The following is a 22,960-nucleotide window of genomic DNA, read 5'->3' on the forward strand; positions in this document are numbered from 1 at the left end:
CAGAGTTAAGACTCTTTATCACCTGGGAGAGTTCAGTGGTGGTGATCTCTGGATCCTCCTCCGCCTCCTCGTCCCCCTTGTTGCGGGACTTCAACGGGGACAGAAAGTGATGGATCAGATTTTGATCCACCACCTTCTGATCGTACAACTGCCTGTAGAAGTCCCGCACCACTGTCTCAACAGCCTCTCTCCCCTCCACCTCCTGCCCCGAGGAGTCGATCATGGAGGACATTGCAGGCCGCCTCTCCTTCGTTTTCTTGAAGAAGAAGCGGCTGCACTTCTCATCGTCCTCCATGATGCGGACCCTGGAAAGGACCTTGATCTTTTCTTGCTCCTCCCGATAGAGGGCGGAGAGACTCAGTTTGACCCGGGCCACCTCCTCAGCTAGGTCGAAGCCTCTGAGCTGTAAAAGACTCAGGCGCTGGAGGCGGGCGTTTAGATGGGAATATCTCGCCCGCCTCTCGCGAGCTTTCCGTTTCCCCAGCTGAATGAAGTAGCCCTTGGTCCTTTTCTTCACCATCTCCCACCACTCTATGGGAGAATCAAAAAGGTCCCTCAGGGTCCTCCACTCCTCGAGCCGTCTGCTAAAGGTCTTGATAACACGAGGGTCATCGAGCAGAGAGGTGTTGAGCTTCCAGACCCCAGGCCCCGACTCCCATGTGCTCGGGATGAGCACCTCTGTTGTCAGGAGCCTGTGGTCTGAAAAGAAGACTGCCTCCGAAGACATGGCGGTCCTCTCCAGTGGCTTACTGAGGAGGACGAGATCTACCCTGGAGAAGGAGGAGCCAGAAGAACTCACCCAGGTGAACAAGGGGACCAGGTCCCGACCTGCGTCGCAGAGTTCAAAGTCCTCCACGAACGCAGCAAGGTCCCTGCTGGATCTATCGTTATGGGGCTTACTCCGGTCTACATCCCTCAGAGCACAATTGAAATCGCCTGAAATGATAACTGGTAAGGTGCCGATCAGGAGCGGGCGTAGCTGAGGGAGAAAGAGGACTCTCTCTCTCTGGCTGGTGGGGGCATAGACATTGACCAGCCTCAATACAGCCCCCTTGTATTTAAAGTCGAGGCTGGCCAACCTGCCCGCCTCTATCACCCTACATTTTCTTACAGATATAAATGGGTTCTTCAGGAGTACGGCAATCCCGTCCGCTCGGGACACATTGGACCCCGACCAGAAAGATTCGCCTAGGGTCCAAGTGTCCCGGAGATCTTTATATTCTTTTTGGAACGGGATGCCGCACTCCTGCAAACAGATAATGTCTGCTTTCATACCAGCCAGAGAGTTTAAAACATCGGCCCTCTTTTTCACCCCTGCAGTGCTCCTCACATTTATAGATATAATAACTAAAGCCATAATGGCAGTGAGGGGAATTACCCGCTCCGTAACAATCAAACCCTCCTCTTCCCCAGTTCTCTCTTCTCCCTCACCTAGCTTAGCGCTCGCACCCATCATTTCAACCATTTGCCTCACCGCTTGATCCTCTAGGAAGACTATGGGGGGGGCTCGGCTCACGCCACCCGGTAAGGCTGGCGAAACTCCACTGGGCTCAGGGCCCGTGGTGCTGGAGGTTCTCCCTGGTTCCCTTGCAGCCGAGGCCCGACGAGCAAGTGGCAGAGCAGAGGCCTTGTATGTAACTGAGGAGAGGACTGTGTAGACCCCGCTAGATGTCTTTTTAACTAATGGTGGGGGAGGGGGTGGTCTCTCCCTTCCCGGCTGTCTGCTGCCGCAGGCCTCTCTCCTAGCGCCAGTGACTCCGCTATTGCGGCCCTGAGGTCTTCTTGGCAGGAGACACTGGCGCTAACTCTCCTCTCCTGAGGACCTGCGGCTCTCGCACTACTGCCGGGAGGGCATACCTGTCCCCTCCCCTGAGAGAGTCTAGGGTGTGGGGCAGGAGGGATGTTACTATTATGGGGCCTGTCCTCCACCAGGCTGCCCACTGGGGGGAGTGGAGAAGGCCCACAACTCTGTTTCCTCTCTACCCCTTTCTTGGGGTATCTCCTTTGGAGGAGCCTCCACTTGAATTTCTCTCTCTCCACTACCCCAGATGCAATGAGTAATGCAGACTTTACGGTCATCTCATTACCTGGTGTACTAGTCGGCCTCCTAATCGGACGACTGCGTTCGCGTGGGACTGAGGTTCCTGGCATGATTCAGCCTGCGGTTTGCTCTTCGTGTCGAAGGAACCTGGTGGATGATGGGTAAAGACTTGGATACTGTGACCTTTTACCTCTCTGACCGTTTTGAGTCCCTGGTTTGTGGTTCTGTCTCAGTCCTTACAGCTGTGTTGACATAAGACATTAATGCAGAATGAGAGAGAAAGGGGGAAAAGAAAGTAAAGTCCATCTGCATCACCAAATAACACCAATAACAATGCTGATGCATCATGGGTAGTTTTTCTTACATCCTGAGTTTGGATTACAGATTAGGCTGTTATGATTTCATATTTTGTTTTTTTAATACAGGCCACTGCACAGCAAAGAATAGAGAACAGCTTATCCAACAAGGATATTAAAATGCTTTTCATTCACATTTTAAGATAAATGTATGATTTCATAAAATAGCCTTGGAGTACTGGAGGTCTAATCAGATTACTACACGGCACAAAGCCATCAGATTTGTCCTGACACCACCTATAAATGCACATGCCAAAACTGAAGGGGAAGTTCCCTTCCCACAATGCACTCCTCACCCGTTGATATGTTGTGCTTTTAGCTTCCTTGACTTCTCATGAACAGTCAAACAGGTTAATTTGATTTGTGTTTTTGATTCCTTATTTGTCTGTGGGGAAGTACTTGCATTTCCTCATGCCACTGTTGCTCTCCTATACCATTGGGTTTTTTTTTTATTGGGGGAGGTTGGGGTTTTCAACAGCAATTAAGATGTATCAAACCATAGTCTTACGGTACCATCCTTGCTTCCTTATGAAAACCTTTGAACAGTATTGCAGGTATTTCTTTGGCCCCCCTGGTGTGTTTGGACAGGTTTCTACATGCTGCGAGGATGTTTGCCTCCACAGAATTGGCTTTTCATCTCAAACTCTCTTGCCCTCGGTGCGTTTGTTATTCTAAAACATCAGCCACCGTGTTTTCTTTCCCCTTCATCGTAATTCAGATTTTTATATATATTTTACATTCCAATAAGTCTTCCACTGCCACTCAAAAAAATAAAAATAATCCCTGTTGATTGTTTAAATATGGTCTGTGTGGACCGTGTAATGGTGGCGCTCTTGGATCGTGTGTAGACAGGCTCCTGTAGGCTTTCTTTTCTGTGAATTAAACAACAAGCCACTTAGCTCCGGCGTACGTTTCCACCCTCAAATCCAAACCCTGTCAACCCCCCGAAACGACGAAAAAAAAAAAGCAACAGCAACAAGAACGTACATGTACTAGAGCACACCTCTTGTGCTCGTAACTGCTGTGCGTGTCTCTGGTGTGTTGAATTGTTTGTCAGCCCCTGGTGTGCGTCGTGGTGTCTGGTTTCCTGGCACCAGGACAGCGGCCTGGCCCTGCGGCAGGAGAGCTGACACCCAGCACACTGGAGCACCAAAGCCTCAGCTCTCTGGGTGACTGCTTTGACCTAGTTATCGTAAAATATATAGTACTATTTGATATATAATTTCAATGGTTTAGTTTTTTAAATTAAAACTACATCATGCACCAATAAATCAGCCTAGCAGAAAATACTACTAATAAAAAAAAACGACTTCTACTAATAATAATACCGGCATGATGCTTGTGGTGTTGTACTTTCCATTGAATGATGCTGATGGGATCAGCGTTTATTAATAAAAGTTATTGGAGCCCTTTTTCCTTCTGCAATTCAATTACTGTATATACATATACACACACATACACACATAGGATATTTAAATAAATTAAGTGAACTGCTTCCTGTGGTAGAGAGGCAGGCAGGAGTAGAATGAGCAATCGAACACAATCTAATGAACCTGGATGTACGCACTGGGACTTGATTGCAGATTGTGATATGCATTGTCCGTTCAGTTTGTGCATAGAGGGATCTGTGTCACGTTGAAGGCAGGCACCACAAGGAGCTAGGTTTTGGTTGGTATTTGTGTCTTTTGGGAATTCAGAGCTGTAAATAATAACTCCCTTCCATTCACCATATCCTTGGGGTTTTTGTGCGCTCGTTTCCCAGACCCTGTCTATTTACAAGCCCAGTGCTGTGAACATCCCCCCCCCCCCCCACAGGGCTGCTATATATACAGTTTTCCCCAGTGAGCTGTGATTGCACTGTGGGCAGTTTGGCTTGTGTTTGTGTTAGTACTGAGCAGGAGGAAGTCCCTTCGCTGGGTTGGCAGGCAGGGCCAAGAGGCCAGGTTACTGTGGACTGGAAATAATGCTGTTTCACAGTGTATATTCCATTGATTTCATCAGGCCTCTTCGCTCACATCATTAATCTTATTAGGGCATGATGCCCTCCATGCCGTGTACAGGGCAGAATAAAATGGGCATGCTGCTACCGTAACTGGATTCCAAGCAGGGATTTGAAGCGATTACAGACAAGAACAGGGTCTTTATAACTGCCCGAGCAGCCGTAATTTAACGGCCGAGAACGAACATAACCTGCAAAGCAACCCTGTTTCCCTTCCCAAGGAGAATTTTAATGTTTTTACGTCTTGTTTCCATATCATGTTCTTTTAAATTTTTGTGCCGATGCAGTAATGTCCCCATGTCGTGCGTGTGGATGTGATAGCAGTAGGCAATGCGGGAGAGGTGTATTTCCATTTTCTGTTGATTTCTGTGGTGTTGTTGGACGGGAGATGTGTTGTCATTGCAATGCTCTCCTCCCGAGAGGCATTGGGCTCCGTTGATGAGCATTGTGCAATAATATTTGTATTATGATTATTATCCTGAATTTGCAGTAGTTGGTGTAATTTAGTAATTTCAAATGTAAAACATGATACAAGAGGATGTTGATTTAATACCTCATTTATTTTTCCTCAAGAATTAAATCATGTCTGTCTTGTCACAGAGGTACATTCATGGCACCAAGCCTTCCTTGGCAATGGTCCTAATGATGGTAATTATCCTGGCTGGACTTGCTGTGAACTCAGTGCACTGTGGAGCTCGTTGGGTTATTGGCGCTTAGGACGTGTGTTCAATCAGCCCTTCTCTGGTACTGATCGGATGACACACGGTTCCTGTCGCACGCTGTGGTGAACTGACCTAGATCTTTATCTTTGTTTTTGTTTTTCTTCATGCCCTCAATCTTTCTCAATCCTGGTCTGTCTTGTGTGTCCCTGCCAGTCTTGGCAAGGCTTTTCTTGGTCCAAGAGGCTGATGTGACCTCGCTTAGAGAGAGAGAGAGAGAGAGAGTCTTGTTAGAGGGTACTTGTGGCTGGCAGACCGGGCACCTGATTTTGACTTCATGTCAGCAAGTCTTTCTCAATTAAAGGGGAAATTGTTTGATACTGCGTGACAGCTGCTGCTTGTACTGGAGTTGCAGTTGCTCAGGAAACTGTGAAAGCTGAAGAGAGCTGCTGCAGAGACCGTATAATTCAGGGGACTGGGAAGGCATCTTTCAGGTGGATGACAAACTCCAGACGTCCAGGCTGTCAGATGTACACTGTTTTTCTGTCGTGTGTGCGGTAGCGTTTGTATTCAATCGCTGTCTGATACTTCACCTTAGGACTGTATAATGTCTTGCTGCTGTTAATTCTTGGGTGTTGGTCTCCTTGGTTAGTCAAATAACTCAAAATAACAAATAAAGTAATGGGTAAAATTAGTAAACTCGTTAAACCCAGCCCCTGTGGGTAGACACTGAGGACAGGATGAAAATAGTGTACCTCCTTCGCACTCATGAATATGCTAGGTTTTAACCTCAAGAACTCAGTTGACCTGATTTGTGGGTGACTGTAAACTTCTATTCATTTTAAAACCTCTACATATACGCAAATCGGAAGCAATGTTGGTTATCTCTGATCTTAACTTTTATTCGGCCTAACAATAATATCTCTGAAGCCTACAGGAATGCTAGTTCTTAGATGAAATCTTTGGCGTGGGATGCAAGAGCTTCTGGGTAATGGAAAACAAAATTAACACATTCTAATGGAGTTTTCAGATTGCCTTAAGTAGAAATCTTTAAATTTTGCGGGGTGATAGTGAAGCATTATAGTGAAAAATATGTAATTTGTGGAGTCCTGACACTACAGCCACGCAAACAGAGTTTGAATCATCCCATTTCTCGTCCAGGACCGCGCTGGTTTGGAAATGCACGCTGCAGTCAGCGCTGTGGAAGCCCCAGGGATCATCTTGCGCGGTCAGAGCTCGGCACAGAGGCTGGGAGGAGGTTGTGGACTGAAGCTCTCCCACTCCCTGGGATCAATGCAGGGATGTTTCCCTGTATGAATTAAAGGAAGAACAATGGTGGGGGGTGGGGTCGTGAGATGGGGCGCGATGGGCACGGCCTCCTTTTCTGTGCAGTTGGTGGTGCCAGTGAGCGAATTTGGCCTGTGCTTGCGTCAGCAGGGTGTGGTTCTGCACAGCAGCCGAGTCTGGTCCAGGTGTGAGGAGCCGCAGACTCTTCCCCCCGATTGTACCGCTTCCACACATCGGACAACTACGCCCTATTTACTCTACATCAGGCAGCGAGCATAGGTCCGTGTTGTCTACAGTGGTTCACAGTTGCTATTATGGGCCTCTGTGGGGCTTTGCTGCAGTATCAGATGTGGATTCCCTGACAGGAATATTTACAAACCTGGAGTTCGGAAAGTGAAACCGATTTCTCCCCATGCGAATCGTCCAGAAAGTGCAGACCTGTGTTCGGACCGGTCTGTCTGGACTGGTAGTTTGAGCGATGTGGTTGCTAGTGTTACACACTACTGGGTATCGCTGGGTTTCCAGTCAAAGGCAAAGAAGGATTAACCCGTTTTCTGCTGGAGACAACTTCTTGGTTTGGGTCAGAAGCATTTAAGGCGGGAGTGTAAACCTTATGTATTTATAGTGTTGCTTTTGTGAATCTAAAAGGGGCTGCGTAATAAAATAAACATTGCTTTTGATTTCCTGTTGGCGAAAGCTGAAGAAGCCAGTTCCTGCATCCAGCCGTGCAGGGACAGTTAGGGGTAAACTATCAGTAAGGTGTGGAGCCGGTGTGTCCATGCCCCCCCCACTGCGATCTCTCTGGAATCCTGGGGCCGGGGGTCCTGGAGCAGAATGTGCCCCCCATCCCCCCGGCTCTCCTGCAGTGAGAATTGCAGAGCCGCACAAAGCTGCCGTATCGCTTTGCACGGCCCAAGCGACGCATTCTTTCCACAGCCAGTCATACATAGCACAGTGGGCCAATGCGGTCTGTGTGGGTTCCTGTGTTTTCGGCCCTGTCGCTCAGGCCCGCTTCAACCTGCCAAAGTGTAGATCCCTCTGTGGTGATTTCACGAGCTGATGGTTGTGCTTTCTTTCATGTTCATAGCTCAGGACAGAGGCTGTGTACTTTCGGTCCATTTTAAACTATCGTCTATGGCTGAAAGAAACCTGAGCTGCTTTTCTTTTGTGGGCTTGTTTTATTCAGAGTTGGCAGTCTGACATTTGAACAATCTCCCTTTCAGAAATACTGCAATTATTTGTGTTTTATATGCACCGTTAAGTGTAGTTTTTGTCAGGATGTTTGGTTAGCTCTTTTTTTTGAGAGGCTTGGGGAGATTTTGATGGTGCAAAGATGAGGCTTGCGTTGCAAGAACAAGGGTTTCACAGGTTCCCCACTTTCACAGGAATGTGTGTTTTGTTTTCCTTCTCTTGTTTGACAGTTAGACTCATTGCACAACCTGTCCAACGCTCGTGGTATTTTTAGCAGAATGCAGTCTGTTCAGTTATCCAAAGTCTGCAGTTCCCTGGTGCTGAGAGCAGACAGGTGCCACGAAGCTGTCATACCGCCGTCTGACTGTGGTTCACAGGGCAGAGCTTTGCCCAATGTTGCCAGTAACTTTTTCACATGTCCATGTTCGTGTTGCATGATGGTGTTTCGAAAGCAGTCCTTTCTCTCGTTTTTGCCTGTAGGAGTTGTGGTCTGATAACCACAGTGCTGCTGCTGCCCTCTCGTGGCTGTCAGTGGGAAGTGGACTGATTATGGATTATTATAGCAATGTAACTTAAATTTATAATCACATCTATGATTACTACATAAACGATTTAAAGTTTCTTTATGGGCACTGATTTTCACGAAACCTGATGCACTGTTGAAATGTGGTGTGTCAGTGACGAGATTCACACAGTTGGAGAATATTCTATTCAGATGACTCCTTACAGCAGCCAAGGAGGGTATATTGCAGGTGTAATCCTGAACAAAACAACTCAACCGATTCTGTCCATATGAAGGATACCACGCAGGCCTGTTTTACATTTCATTCACAGTACGAATCATTTACAGCTGGTTCGAAATTGAAAGGTAGACTCCATGTGAACGACCTCCAAGAGATGCTAACTCGCTGAGAATAAACACGAGTTCTGCTTGTGAGCAACTGTGAGCGGGGCTCGGTGCAGTCCCTGGTGGCGCTTGCGGGGCCAGGCTGTGTGCATACAGATGCATCGGGTCCTGTGGCATCATCGCTGCATTCTTATCTCTTAATCATGCCTTCATGCCAGCACGGTGACACAGCAGACGCTGAACAAAAGGGCATTCACGCACAAAATGCGGAAATCTTCCTGGAGAAATGCACCCCCTACCCCTGTAGGGATAAAACCCTGTAGACAAATAAACAAATACATAAATAATGCCCAACAGCTGGAGGCCGGCGGCTCAGCGTTCCGAGCGTGTGCTCGGCCCAGTCCACCCCTTGTCAGGCCTGCTTTCTCAAGCCCCCTCATTGATAAATATTTGCTAATATCCACATGGATTCCTGAATACTTTTTAACTAGGGGGCTAGTGCAATTTAATTTTTTTCCCAATATCAATGGATATGCTTTTCCCATATCGGTCAATTCATGATTGAAACGCAGTGCTGTGTGTGTGCGCACGCGTGTTCGTGTGCACACCTGCCTCCGCCCGTTTTCAGTCTGTTAAGGTATGAAGTGTGTTGCCCTGCTGTCAGTGTCCGGTTCATGCGTGCTATTAATAGTGTGCCAGTCCTCCCCTGGGCCTGTACTACTAGGGGCATAGAGCTACACACAGGAAGCGAAGGGCAAACTCCACCCATCAGCCGTAAAACCTTCAACAATTGTCCATTGGGGGGAGGAATGGAAAAGAAGTCGCATGTAGAAAGGAGTAGTGGAGTGACGGTCTTTCTTGTTGGGTTGTAATTAGGGATGGCTCGATACCACTTTTTCTTTTCCGATCCGATACTGATACCTCAACCTTTACTATCTGCCGATACCGATCCGATATTTCTGTTTACTACTAAGCTGTTAATATGCCATATGTATGGATACAATGTGAAACAAATGATCTATTTCCTTAAAGGAAAAAAATACAAAGCCCACATCAACATGACTTATGCAATAATGCTGCTTGCTTTTATTTAGTGAAACTCTTTTAAATGAAAAAATAAATACTTAAGCAGCATTTAAAAATTCAAAATGAATACTGAAATATCACTGAAAGTACAACTGTGCAAAATTCAAATTGCAACATTTAGTTAACACAATATATCTATAATTCTAGTGTCATACACTGGATTAAAATATGACAATATAAATAACTCAAAAAGAGAGAGAGAGAGAGATTTAAGTTATGTACTACTACTGAGGTTTGAGCTACATTTGAAAAGTTTTTTTTTTTTTTACTGGAAATGCTAATATATATAAAAATAAATAAATAAATAAATAAATTTCCAGTAAAAAAATAAACAAACACTTTTCAATGTAGAATGTAACTCAACATTAACGTAAATAGCATATCCAGTGTTAGTCCTAAGTCATACATTTAAGTTTTCACTTAAAGATCTTCAATTTGTTTTAATTTTATTTTTCATTCAATAGCCTAATAGTTTAGCAATGTGAGCTGCACCGAAAATGCCTTATACAATCTACTTAACTAAACGATTTACTTTTCCCCATTTCCAAAACACACTCAACACACAGACACCGCTCTGCATTCAGAAACGCACCTGTGCGCTCGATTCCAGTCAATACAAAATAAATGGCAATAGCTGGCTGTGTGTATGTAGCTTAATAATATTAATTTGTTTGTTGCTCCTCTTCCCTTTTCTGTCAAACAAAGGGTGTTTGGTTATTAGGTGGGTTAACATACCAACTGTAGATTTGTGGTAGTTTAATTGCACTGCACATATTATACACTTAATCTCTGTGAGGAAGCCATTGGTTCGTGTTCTTGTAGCGCAGATTTCCACAGATATGCGCAGATCTGCAGAATTCCACTGATTGTGCTTATATGGAATTTGTCGATGCAACTATTATAATCCTAGAACACTTTGATCTAGGTCATTAAAAAAATCTGTAATTAAGACTATGAAATGTCATTTTAATTATTTTTCCACATCCTTAACCTGCAGGAACCTTGCTCTAATGTGACTGTTATGCCCTCTATGCCCTCTATGTGACTGAGGTTTCCTGAAGTCGCTATTATTTAACATGATTATTTTATTCCAGGCACCACTGTGTGGCTCCAGCGCAGTGCAGCTCTGTGGAGGACACGCGTGCGCAGTTCGCACTGCGCTTTAGCCACACGGCGGTGCCTGGAATAAAATAATCATGTTAAATAATAGCGACAGTTCTGGGTGGTGAAATACACTTTTTATGACTACAAGCTGATCGTTCTTTTGGAAAAATAGGGTGATGGGTCCAATCGAATGTGCGTAAAATGTAATTTTTTAAAATGTTTTTTGTGACTTTTCTGATTTTGCCATTGACTCTCAGGAAAGCAGCTCCACAGTTAGGATCCTGGTGACGTCACGGCATATTTCTCAGTCTCTGATTTCTGGTACATAGAATGAGCTGGACATGAAAAACTCACTGCACATAATGTTTCTACTTTTAGAATAACCTGAGAAAATATGGATTTTCATTGGAGTTCCCCTTTAAGGCGAAGTTTCAGGCTAGATTTGTCGGTGGATCGTATCGGATTACAACATCTATTATTTCAGATATCCGATCCAGTGTTTTTGCCCTGTATCGGACCGATAAGGATTATTGGATCGGCGCATCTCTAGTTGTAATGTGCATGTTTCTATCACACGTGTTTTATTAATCATGTTGGGCCAGTGCACAAACCAGGCTGATGGAGGAGAGCATGTTGGGAGGGTCTTATTCTGAGGTGCAATACGCAGGGTGTATGTTACAGTTCCCCTCTCTTTTGTCTGCCACTCGTTAATCCGCCAAATCTGCAATACCGCCAAAAATCCCCAAAAACGGAATTCATCCCCATTATAAAACTTATCTGAAATCGGACAATTTGCGAATCGCCATCCGCCAAAGAGTTTTGGATCTCAGTACTTCTATTTAGTACTCGTTAGTCTGCAAAACAATAAGTCTTGCAATGTGAAATGAAAATGTAGACTCTTGATTACGATAAAATCTCTGAACTACAGTGTGTGCTATAAACCAAAAGGGAACACCCCGAACTGAAAACCGATAGAAATCAATTTGCAACAAACACTGAAGTGAAATATTAATCTTCGACTGGAAAGATGATAAACCCCCATAGGCAACACCAACTACCGAATCGGCAGTTTACACCCCCCCGGTTCTGATGATATGCTGTACACAAACGGCAATGGTAGCCCACTTGTGTATTTTTCCCCACCTCATTAAGATAAGAAGATAAGGTAGATATACTTCAACTGAATGTAGTTTCATGCAGTATTATTTGAGGGGGACAAGTCAAGACTGCTAAAGAGTTTTTTTTTTTTTTGTGTGTTCTCCCTCCCATGCCTTTATCTCCCCTTCTTAACAAACTACCTATTAACTCAATTAAAATAATGAGAACAATACAAATCAGGTGACAGACATTACATGCAAGCATAAGGCATGTCTGATCCACCAAATTTGTTAATCTGACACATTTTCAGAACAGTAAATGTGGCGGATAATCGATGCTGGACCTGTACTAGATAACACTATGTAACACAATTTTTTATTTATGTATTTACAGTATAATTGTAAATCTCCAAAAACTGCTCACTTCTAAATTTTTAGTAGTAGTTTTTGTATAACACATTCGCCTGTTTTCTCATTAAATTTCAAAATATCACTGGGGAATAATAGCCATTTTCTATACTTTTGAGGTGTAAGCAATTAGGAAATAACACTTACTACCCAGGAACAAAAACATTTGTTAGTGTAATCCGACAATAAGAGTCTTGTGGACGCCGCCAGCGGGTGGCAGTGTTGCCCTAGACATGACCCCGTAGCCGGTGGCAGGCAGGGTGATCTGCAGTACTGTGTTCTGTCCGCTGTGTGGCGGCAGATGTCCGTTTGTGTTGTCTTTGTGCCGACTGCATCAAAACTGTGGCCTGTCTTAATCGAGAACAACCAGGCGGTAAACCACTGCCACAAATAGAGAAGCCAGGATGTAGTTATAATGGTACTAATGATTGTAATTTTTTTAACCCCCCCTTTCCTCTGTCTCCCTCTCCTTTTCTCTCTCAGATGCTGCAGGACTGTCCGAAGGCCCGGAGGGAGGTGGAGCTGCACTGGCGCGCCTCGCCCTGTAGCCACATCGTGCGCATCGTGGAGGTGTACGAGAACCTGTACCAAGGCAGGAAGTGCCTGCTGATCGTCATGGAGTGGTAGGTGCCGCCCGGGACGTGATGTGTTACGTGTGGTGCTGTGGTCCCCCCTTCCACCAACCGGCACCGCGGCGAGGCCGAATCTCGCGAGTCGCATCCTCACTAGATCCACTTTGTTATTGGTAGAGGTAGTGCATCATCATCATCATCATCATCATCATCATCATCTCAAAAGGTGGGGCAGAGTCGAGGAGACACAGACAGACGCAGCCACTTCAAAACGCTACTATTGTTGGTAACTTTTGAAGCGGTGGTAAAATGACTAACATGCTGAGATTTTTTTTGCCTGAACTGAGTTAAAATCTCTCGCTCGTTAGGCCGCAATGACCTTTTTTTTTTTTTTTTTTTTCCAGTGCATTCCCCCCCTTCTTCGAGTTTTCACAGTTAACCTAGTTTAGTCTGAGCTCAGAATCACTGCTTATTAGTTCTGTCTGTGCCGTTCAAGATGGACGATTTCCTGCTGCAGGATCTCAAGGGTCAAAGGTCAGGGGAATACAGCCCCATCCCAGCAGTCCGTAATTCCCAGTATTGCCTCTTTCTGAACCAAAAGGGCATCCAAAGGCCTGCTGCTTTCCAGGAGACTTTTTCATTTAAATTTGTGTGTGTTGGCTTACTGTAGATGGTGTTGCAGTTGTGAATGAAATCTTCTTAAAATCATATTACTCATTGAAACCAAATCGCTAACATGCATGCTTTATTACATATAACAGGGTTCCTGCATGTTTTCTGTTAATCAGCAGAAGAATGTCTTTCTTCTCTTAAGAATTCGAGCACCACCCTTAGTGTTTTCTTTGAAAGGAGGAAAACCACAATCGCTGAGGAAATGGAGACCTTTTCCTTCCCAGCAATGAAAGTTACTGTTTCCAGACGTTTTAGACACGAGGACGCCCCCCGATTTCTCATGTAGTTTCGGCTGGCACCCCTTGACTTTTGATCTGATTTTGCAGACTTGGTACAGTCATTCTCGCCCAATTTCGCTGGAATCAAATACTGGATCTTGCGGCCATTTTTCATCTAACACGACAACAAAAACTCAAGGAAATGGAGTAAAAATACCTTGAAATGTTTGTTTTTGTTTGTATTACTAGCTCGTGATCTTTTGTTCTTCTAGTTAGACAACAGGAAGCCTATTATCAGGACTTTCAAAATGTACTTGCTTTTTCTTTGGAAACGTAACTTAAAATGGGTCTGCTGTTTGTTAATCTGGAAAGGGAGTGCTTTACGTGGGTCTCAACATGCAGGGGGATTAGATTATACAAGGAATGTTTTCTAAACTCACCCGGACCATTAATGACCGCTGAGAAACATTTTTAAACAGCCACAAGCGTCGGCCTCTCACAAGCTCGTCCTAGAGTGTCGAGGTCCTGATTCAAAAGCGGTTTTCCTTATACTTCCAGCTTTGAGATGCCACGTTCATCCTCTTGGATTCACTGGCCTGTGAAATCTTTTTCGGTGTCGGGTAGGACAATCGGCACATTCTCACAATTAGTTTTTTACCATTCAAGTGGGGAAAAAGACGTTTTGGTCAAGCTACTTGCTGCTAAAGAGTGGGACCCATTCGGCCAGGGGGCCCGGCGATTTAAATTCACCCACGCCCCGAAACTTGCACAGTTTCATTCCCCCTCGTGACACTGCGGTCAAAGACAGGTGGGTGTCAAACCACAGGCCCAAACCTCGGACCGCAGGGCTTCAGGACCAAAACTGCGTCTGGCAGGCGTCCCGTGTTGTGAGTGCGTAGCCACGCCTTGATCCAGATCTGTCAAATATATATTTATATAGGAAGGAGGCTTGCCATATATCTGTATATGTATATGTTAATGTATAGATATATATGGCAAACCTCCTTCCTTTTCTCAGTCGAGCTTGACTTGCAGAGATGCTCTGGGGTTCGTGGTGATTGGCATTGGGCCAGAGTCACCACCACGCTTCCCGCCCCTGCCTCTGTGGCCACCCACTGTCAACTGTAAAAATCAAACAAACAACAGAGCTCTCTGCCGAGATAAACCGAGCAACAACACCTAAACACTGCGGAGAAACCGCACGGGTGTGTTATTAATTCCTGAGCAGACTCCCTCATCCGACTGACATCTTACTCAAGAAACATTTTCAGGCATCACAAAAGTGCGGTGATACAATCAGTACAGCATCCAACAAGCACACAGTACCAACAGATCTGTTACTCTAATTAATGATGTATTCCACTCTGTGATTAAAAACAAACGTATAATGTAATCTTACTGTATTGAAAATCTAGAGTTCTTTGTGGATGGTTCACTATTGTTAATTGTAGTTTTATTTCAATAAATAAAAATAGCATAATTAAAAGGGTTGACCAGTATAGCCAAGATATTTTCAATAGTTCTGCTCAATGTGTAAACTGTGTGAATATTGGTTGCTGATCTAGACCCTAAACACCTTTCTTCCAAAACGCACAACTTATTAGCTGTAGCTGTATTTGAATAAAGATATATATATATTTTTTTTATATATATATTTTCACTACAGATTTAATCTTATCAAGCAAATTCAATCAAATCATTTTGTTTCTCCTGAACACATTTCAAATGGACTGTAATTTAGTTTAATTCAGACTTTTGGTTTTTAACTGTTTATTTCAGTTTCTTTCTAACCTTTGCTCTGGGTTTATGGTAATTGCACGGGGTATTATTTATACCCCTGCCTCCATCCTTCCGATAACCAAGACACGCTCGGCTCTGTTATTACATGTACATGAATCAGAATGGTATCTATAAAAACACATTTCGGTCTTCAAATGATGCACGTTTCGCTAGTGGTGTTCGGTATGTGCATTTTTGCACTTCTAGGAATTGAAGATAAGATTATATGTAGTCTGACTTCATCAGCGATCTAAATACACAATGTACTTTGTAATTACAAGTAATTTGAATGTGTTGAAGAAATTAAGACTGACCTCACGCCAAAGTGAATCCTGTCTAATGGGGATTTTACACAAGTCTTCAACAGCTCCCTGCTTACCTGTATTCCCAGTTAACCACACAAGTAGAGCTGCAGACCAGTTAAGATAGTTATTGTGGAGGGTTCTCGTATAGAGTTGCTTTTAAGACTGAACAATATGTTTATATAGGTTTTATTTTCAAGCTAAACACTGGCTGTGGCAGGGGAGGCATATTTCAGCCGTAGTGCATCAGTTTACTTATTTAAAAGTTGAATTGTTTTGCAAATCAGAGCCATTTTTGCAGAGTAATTGCCTTTCTCTGCAAACTGGGATTGTTAACTTGTTAATGGTGAACATGCGGTCTGCTGCCTGCCTGGGGAACGAGGTGGGGGTGTGTCTTCTGTAGCAGTGGAGTCTATAGGTACAGCTGGGCACAGCTCGGCACATTGCTGCCAGTGCCAGGAAAGATGGTTTCAATCGCTCGTGGGGTGAAGAAATTAATCAGTCGAGTGATTTGAAACTGCTCTCGCTGACTGAACCTGTCAGACAGATGCAGTCGGGCCATGGACTGGATTTCGATTCTGAATCAATCGCAGTCGCTTCTGAGGCCGAGAGAAGGCTTCTCTTTTTTCCCCCTGTGGCTTTCTGGGCCCTGCAGGTTTCTGGTCTGGCCATCTGCCATCTCGGTTAATCCCGTAGCGCACAGCTGCATTTGAGTAACCGGGCTCTTTCATGCATTTCTGTCAGATGGTGGTTTTTGATGTTCGAATTGCAGGCGCATGGCTACGGAGCCTTTTGAGTCATTGGGGCTGGTGTTAGTTTTTTTTGTTTTACATCAACGCTCTTTCGAAACCTGCGTCGTGCACAATGAGAGGCTCTGGAGCGGCACAGACAGATCTGGCTGCCTATTCAGAGCTTTTGACATGTCTTCAGCAGTATGCTCTTGCTTATTCACAGGAAAACCATGTTAAGGTGCAGTTTCAGGATCGTTATTACCGCAATTATAATACCCGTGCATGTATCATACACGCGTGATTTCATATACACACACACCGTCTGCATATATGTGTGTATTACTGTGGGTTGTTTTAAACATTGCACTGATAACACCAACCCTGGAGTTTGAATCCCATCCACTCCCATAGTCCTTGGCAGGCCTGATGAGTCTTAACCTTATAACCTCTGGATGACTTCAGGAAGTGGATGTATTTCGGGAACGGAAATACACTTCCTGTTGCAGAGCAGTTTGATCTGTTTCAGTTTTTCCCAGCAGGGCTTTAAGATGTACTCACAAGAAACCTCTTACAATATTATTTCAGCCCATCATATGTGTTTCTCAGACATTGTTTTTTTTTTCAAATACATTAGCAAGCAAGCTCCACATTTCAGGCACCTGTTATGAGCTTGCGGTGAGAGAAACCATTGACTGAAACTGTTATGTCATGAGTATTATTTCCATCCATCAATTTAAATATGTCATGTTTTTTAGTTTTTTTTCCAGAATCTCATGATGAGTCCGAATGTTTCACTTTCCATTTCTCTGAAAGTGTTTTTAGAAATGAGCCAAAATACTCTGATCTTGGTTTGAGTTTTTATTATGTACCAGTAGTTGCAAGTTTCCATGCTTTTTTGACACTGTGAGACACCTGAGTGACTTTAACGGTCTTAGCTGTGTGGTTTATAGATGATTGATTTTGTCTGGGTCTGGGTACCCCACAGTGTATCCATGCTGTTATGGGTCGGGAGAGATGGGGATCTGTGATGCAAATGTCTTCAGGTGTGATCTCACATTTGTTTCTACTCATGGGCCTTTATCACTTACTCATCCAGAGACGCCTGTGGTTTTGATAAGGAAGGCAAGAGAAACCTCAGGTTTGATGGCACTTACCTGGAATAGTGGGCAGCAGAATTTTATTAAGTGAGGTTGAACAAGTGCAAATTCTGAATGACTTGTGTAGAGTCACTTCCAGGCAGCCAGAGCACTTCAGAGCACAGGGCAGCAGTGAATTGCCTAGATTTGTGTTGTGGTCGTTCTGTAAGATGTGAAGGATGGAGATGAGAAGAGAGTGACTGAAAATATGGAGCTGAATACAGAGAAAGTGGAGGGACATCCAGGAGAAATTTAAGTATTACCTCTCAGAAGAGAAGGGGTTGCATGCACATTTCCATCTCTCCAGTTGATTCTGGGCTTATCACTCTGATCTAGGATTGAAATCTGGTTTGCAGGCTTGTTATCTTATCTTGAGTAAATCTAGGCAGACCAGTGGGCAAAGTGAAAGTCACATTTGCTTAAAATGCACAATCTGCTCTTCTGTTGCATCGGTACAGTTTGCAAGAGCTTGCATAAAGACAGCTTTCAAAACCTGATCGAAATGTGTGAAACCGGTCCCTACAGAGTCTTGTGTGCACGCCATGTTCATGTATGATGGTAGATTCTCCCCGGGGCTGCTAGGAGAGTTCCTTTTGTGTTTGTGATGAAAGGTGTGATTTGTGTTGCTACTCTGTGTTTTATTCCTCTGCGTTACATACAAGTTTCTTAGCCGTAGGTGCTATGTTACGTGCCGATATTCGGGGGGTGCCCCAGTGGGTTTTGCTGCTTGGACGGTTTTGCTGTGTATGTGTGTAGTGCGTGGTGCACTCAACCACAGGATTAATATTCAAGTTATTACCAGAATTCTGATTAAAATCAGAATAGAAACACAAATTAAATGGTTAAAGGCAGGAAGCCGAACAAAAGTGAATCATAATATAGACTTTTGTGAACCCAAAAAGAAGAATCTGGAAATGGAAATTGATCACTCCTAAAACTATACTTTTTATTAAGTCTTTCCATGAGCTCACGTTAGCAGACTTTGATCATACGAAGGAATAATATATGCAATATTTTAAATGCTAAAAATAATTTAATGGAAAAAGTTTGCACAAAGTAGAATACTTCTGAATTAAAACCACTGCTATTGATTTAATACAGGGCTCCCCAACCCTGTTCCCAGAGGAGCCCCTCAAATACCTGAACTTTAATTGAGATAATCTGATTTTATTTGACTTTTTAAGTAATTGAGTGGTCGATTGGAACAAAACCCCCCAGGACCAGGCTTGAGACCCCCTGATTTACTGATGGAAAATGGCATAAACAACACTGCACAGACTATTAGCATTTTACATCATTTCACTGACATGCTTACTTATGTTTTTAGTGCTTTTAGTGTATGCCCCCAAATTGATATTTTTTATCTCAAAGGGGATTTTTGAGTATATGTGTTCATGGTGTTGTTTTGAAGATGATATATATAGTGCTTTGAGTGTGTGTTGTGTGTTTGTGTACATAATCATGTTCAGAAGCTAGCAGAGTACCTATGGTTCTTTGTGTTTGCCATGTTGGTGATTGATATCGAAAGTCTCTAAACGTGCTGCGGTTTAGATCTCGTTTGAGTCTCACTCTCCTTCCTCAGGTAACATGCGATGCCCCGGTTTTCTAATGTGGTTAGAGCAATCTGCCAGTTTCAACGTGTAGAGAACAGCTCTTCATCTAAGCGATGGCATCCAAATAGTCTGGCTTCCGACTGACCACAAAAACCCGTTTTTAGAGTAATGAAGACTGAAAACCGTCAAAAACCAATCTGTGTCATCTGAAGGGTTTTCACACCTAAAAGAGTCTTGATGCTTGCAAGTGTGCGCTCACACACACACTTGCAACCATTTTCTAGCACCAGTTATCAGGATAACTTTTGCTATTTAAGTTTTTTGTTCTTTCATTTCTAGTTCAGCGGTGCTTGGAAAGGCATTGTTACGGTGCTGGTGAAATCGAGTCCTTTGATCTCTCGTGAAGCGGTTGGCCCTAGGGTCATTCCAATGGTCGTGGTGTAAAAGCCACGGTAATGGCGTTATAGGGCACAGGGGGTAGGGTAGGGGAGTAACCTGCATCATAGGAAAAAGACGGTGTATTTTTGATATGATGCATGTCAGGGACAGGCTGCTCACAAATAAGGTATTTCTTGAAAACATGCCTCTATTTGAAATGTGACATCGTCGAGCAGACCGTGCACTTCTTTGACAGTCTTCCTAGTGACTCACTCAAAACATACGGTGATGTTTCCGTCAACCTCAGGCCCATGACTCATGTCTCAGAGAGGCCATGGAGGTGCGATTTCAGTGACACTCATGGATCCAGCGTGAGGGCAGGTCAGAGCCTAGAATAAGGCCGACGGGAAGAATGTTTCCTCCCGCCTTCAAGAAAACGATCTCTGGCACACTTCCTGGCAAACTGTCGTTATCCAAACTTTCCCCCTTGAAACTTGTCACATTTGCATATGCTCTTAAACAGGGTTTGGGAGTAACGGAATACAAGTAGCGGTGTTACATAGTCAGATTACAGAATTTTGATACTTGTATTCCCGTTACGTTTTTCCTGTCAGACGAGTATTCTGATTACCGATACTTTTTAAAAAGAGTAAGAGATTACTGATTACTTAAATTACTTACTTACTTAAGTTAAAGTGTAAGGGAATCTGAAGGGGCCCGCGTGTAGTATTTTTGCAACATTGTTTTTATTTACGGTCTCTGGCCAAAGAGTGGCTGATTCAGCACCATTCTGCAACAAGCAGCAGAATGGAGCAGCTAGTCAGCGCTGTCGCAACCAGCAACACACAGCTCTACAACTGAGGCCGCTGTGGCAGCAGGGATTGAACTCGTGGAAGTACAGACAATTGTTCACTTCCAAAAAAGAAGATGGAGCAAATATTAAAGTGCAATACAAGATGTGCCGACCACAGGACAATGTCTGCTTCCAAGGACTACACTTAAAATAATAATAATAATTAAAAACATCTGGAGGTAAGATTTTATTTTTTAAATGTGTGCAACTGTAATAAAATTATGCTTGACATGCGAGTAGAAAATAAGAATTTTAATCACAATTATAATAAATACGATTTCATAATTACATATTTTTATGAAAGCAGAATAAGCAAAACAGCAGCACAGAAATTGTATAACCCAAAAACGTCACTGACAGTTTGTATTTGCAGTAATATGTTATCCTATCTTAATTTAATATACATCCAGGTACATTACAAATAGTTCCTGTGCATCCTAGCTGGTTCTGTGACCTTAAAAATGAATGACTTAATGTAATACCTAAATAACAACATGCAATGTGGTTATAGTCTAAAACAAAACAAATCACACAAACTGAATAAACTAGTCCTGACCCATGGCGTGTTGTGCGGCGCTCTTTACAGAGTGTGCATTCAGGATCCTCACATGTCAAACCTGTAAACTTTTACAAACCGATAGATATCACTTAAAAGAAGGTAAGACATCAATAATGTGTTAATTGCAGAAACAAGATGCTTAACATTCCTCACTAGTTGATACTTAAAAATAACGCCATATAATTACATTGATTGTTTTCGGTGCTGGTGAATTGAAACCGGTGATAATAACATGGATAATGAAATGGCGTTTTAAACCCCCTTTATTATAGCACAATGCTTGATCGGTGTATCTGGGTTGGCGCAGATTATCTGTAATTTTACTTCACCACCCCGCCCCGTACTTCACCGGCACCATACACTACCTCAGACACAATTCGAACACTAATCACCCACCACCACTCCCTGTTCATCCTGCTGCCGGGACTGATCAAGATACAGTTTCACTGGTTTAAAAAAAATCATATACTACTACAAAATGAAGTATAAATATACAAGATAATTAAACTAATGCAAATCTTAATTACCATTTTAATTGTTTGAACTGGATATAAATAAACAATTTCAATCCGTCATCCATATTAGAATGTGTAGTACATTTTGTTTCACTTCTTGAACTCGGCTGATTTTGTGTTTTAATAAAGAAAAAAAAAAAAGTATTCCAAAAGTAATATAAAAGTATTCTGATTTCGTTACTGACGTGGAGTAATGTATTGCATTAGGTTACAGATTTTCAAAATAAGGTAATCAGTATTCTATAACGGAATAAAAAGTAACCCTCCCAACCCTGCTCTTAAATATCATAACAGTAAGAGCAAGAAATGCAGTATTTAACTAGTTAGGGCAAAAGAGCAGAATTCGCAACCATGCAGGTGTTTTCATTGGAGATGGACACACGCACGCAAATGTTTGTGTCAGTGACATGACGTGCATTGTTTGTGTCCGAAGCCACTATAAAAAGTCAGTTAATTCATGTTTTTGTATATAGTAAATACATTTGAATGATCATAATAATCTTTCTGTATGATATTAAATTATTTAAGTGCCTCTATTTTAATTCATTTTTGTTTCAAAAGAAACGCCTGAACTGAATAAATGAACCCAGCTTCTCATTGTGAACCGATAGTGCCTTGTGTTTCATGAAAACAGTGATTTTGATTTATATTTCTGCATTTTGTTGTACAAATGTTCTCTAAACTTTTCCGCATACACTAGGTTCTTTCAAATGCACATTATTCCTTCATTTCTTATGCAACAACTTTAACAAATTTCAATTTGAGTGGTATTTCAGCATCTCAAAACTTCCCTTTGACTTTAATGGAGGAAAAGGTAAAAAATGTCAATGAACAAAAACTTGGTACACTGCCAAAAGTAATTTTTTACTACAAGAAAACTTTTCTTCCCTGAAGATCCGTGGGCCAAGAAATGTTTTCTTGGTAAATTTTTCATGGCTCAATACATTTATTCTCATCCCATGGTTATGTAAATTCCAGTCAGAATTTACTTGTAACAAGAAATTGGTCCAATGAAACGAGTTACCTGATTTCTTGAAACAAGAGATTGGTTTCTTCTATCAAAAGAGAAAGTTCTTACAAGACATTATTTATTGTGTTCAGAAATTATTCAGATTACTTAAGTGTTTTCTTAAAACATTATTTAAAAATTACTTAAGTGCAAAATACTAAAATAAAATTAATTAATAATAATAATAATAATAATAATAATAATAATAATAATAAATTAATATCACCTGGAACTGAAGGTACTGTTACGGCTTTATTTAAGTTAGATTTGACTTGCTGTAAGAAATTACTGCTGTAATTAAATTCAGGTTCTTGCACCAAGAAAACACAAGATCTATTTTGACCAGCTCACACAAGTTAAAACATATGTTTTTCTTGTTACAAGAAAATTCTTCTTCGGGCAAGAATCTCAAGAAATCATTTTTGGTAGTGTAGTAGTGTAATATAATTTGTCTGATCTGCAGAACTGGAGAAAATGTATAGTAGTTTGTATATTTTATTTTGATGTCACATACCAGTATTCCTTATAAAGTCCATATTGAACACTTAATATAAAACAAGTGAAAAGCCCAAAGAAACCAGAATAAAATGCATTGAATTCTTGTTAAA

At 42.7% G+C, this 22,960-nt stretch overlaps 1 protein-coding gene across 2 annotated transcripts in view; it reads left to right on the top strand.

Annotated features, from left to right (window-relative positions):
- The window catches only part of LOC136749222 (MAP kinase-activated protein kinase 2), a 57,853-nt gene that overhangs the window by 23,659 nt on the left and 11,234 nt on the right, over positions 1-22,960 (top strand). For both annotated transcript variants that reach the window (XM_066703291.1, XM_066703289.1), the window contains exon 2: positions 12,559-12,698. In XM_066703291.1, coding sequence (XP_066559388.1) covers positions 12,559-12,698 — 140 coding nt within the window. The remainder of the gene's footprint in view (positions 1-12,558; positions 12,699-22,960) is intronic.

The sequence above is a fragment of the Amia ocellicauda genome, chromosome 5 (genome assembly GCF_036373705.1).
Source record: "Amia ocellicauda isolate fAmiCal2 chromosome 5, fAmiCal2.hap1, whole genome shotgun sequence".
Lineage (NCBI taxonomy): Eukaryota > Metazoa > Chordata > Actinopteri > Amiiformes > Amiidae > Amia > Amia ocellicauda.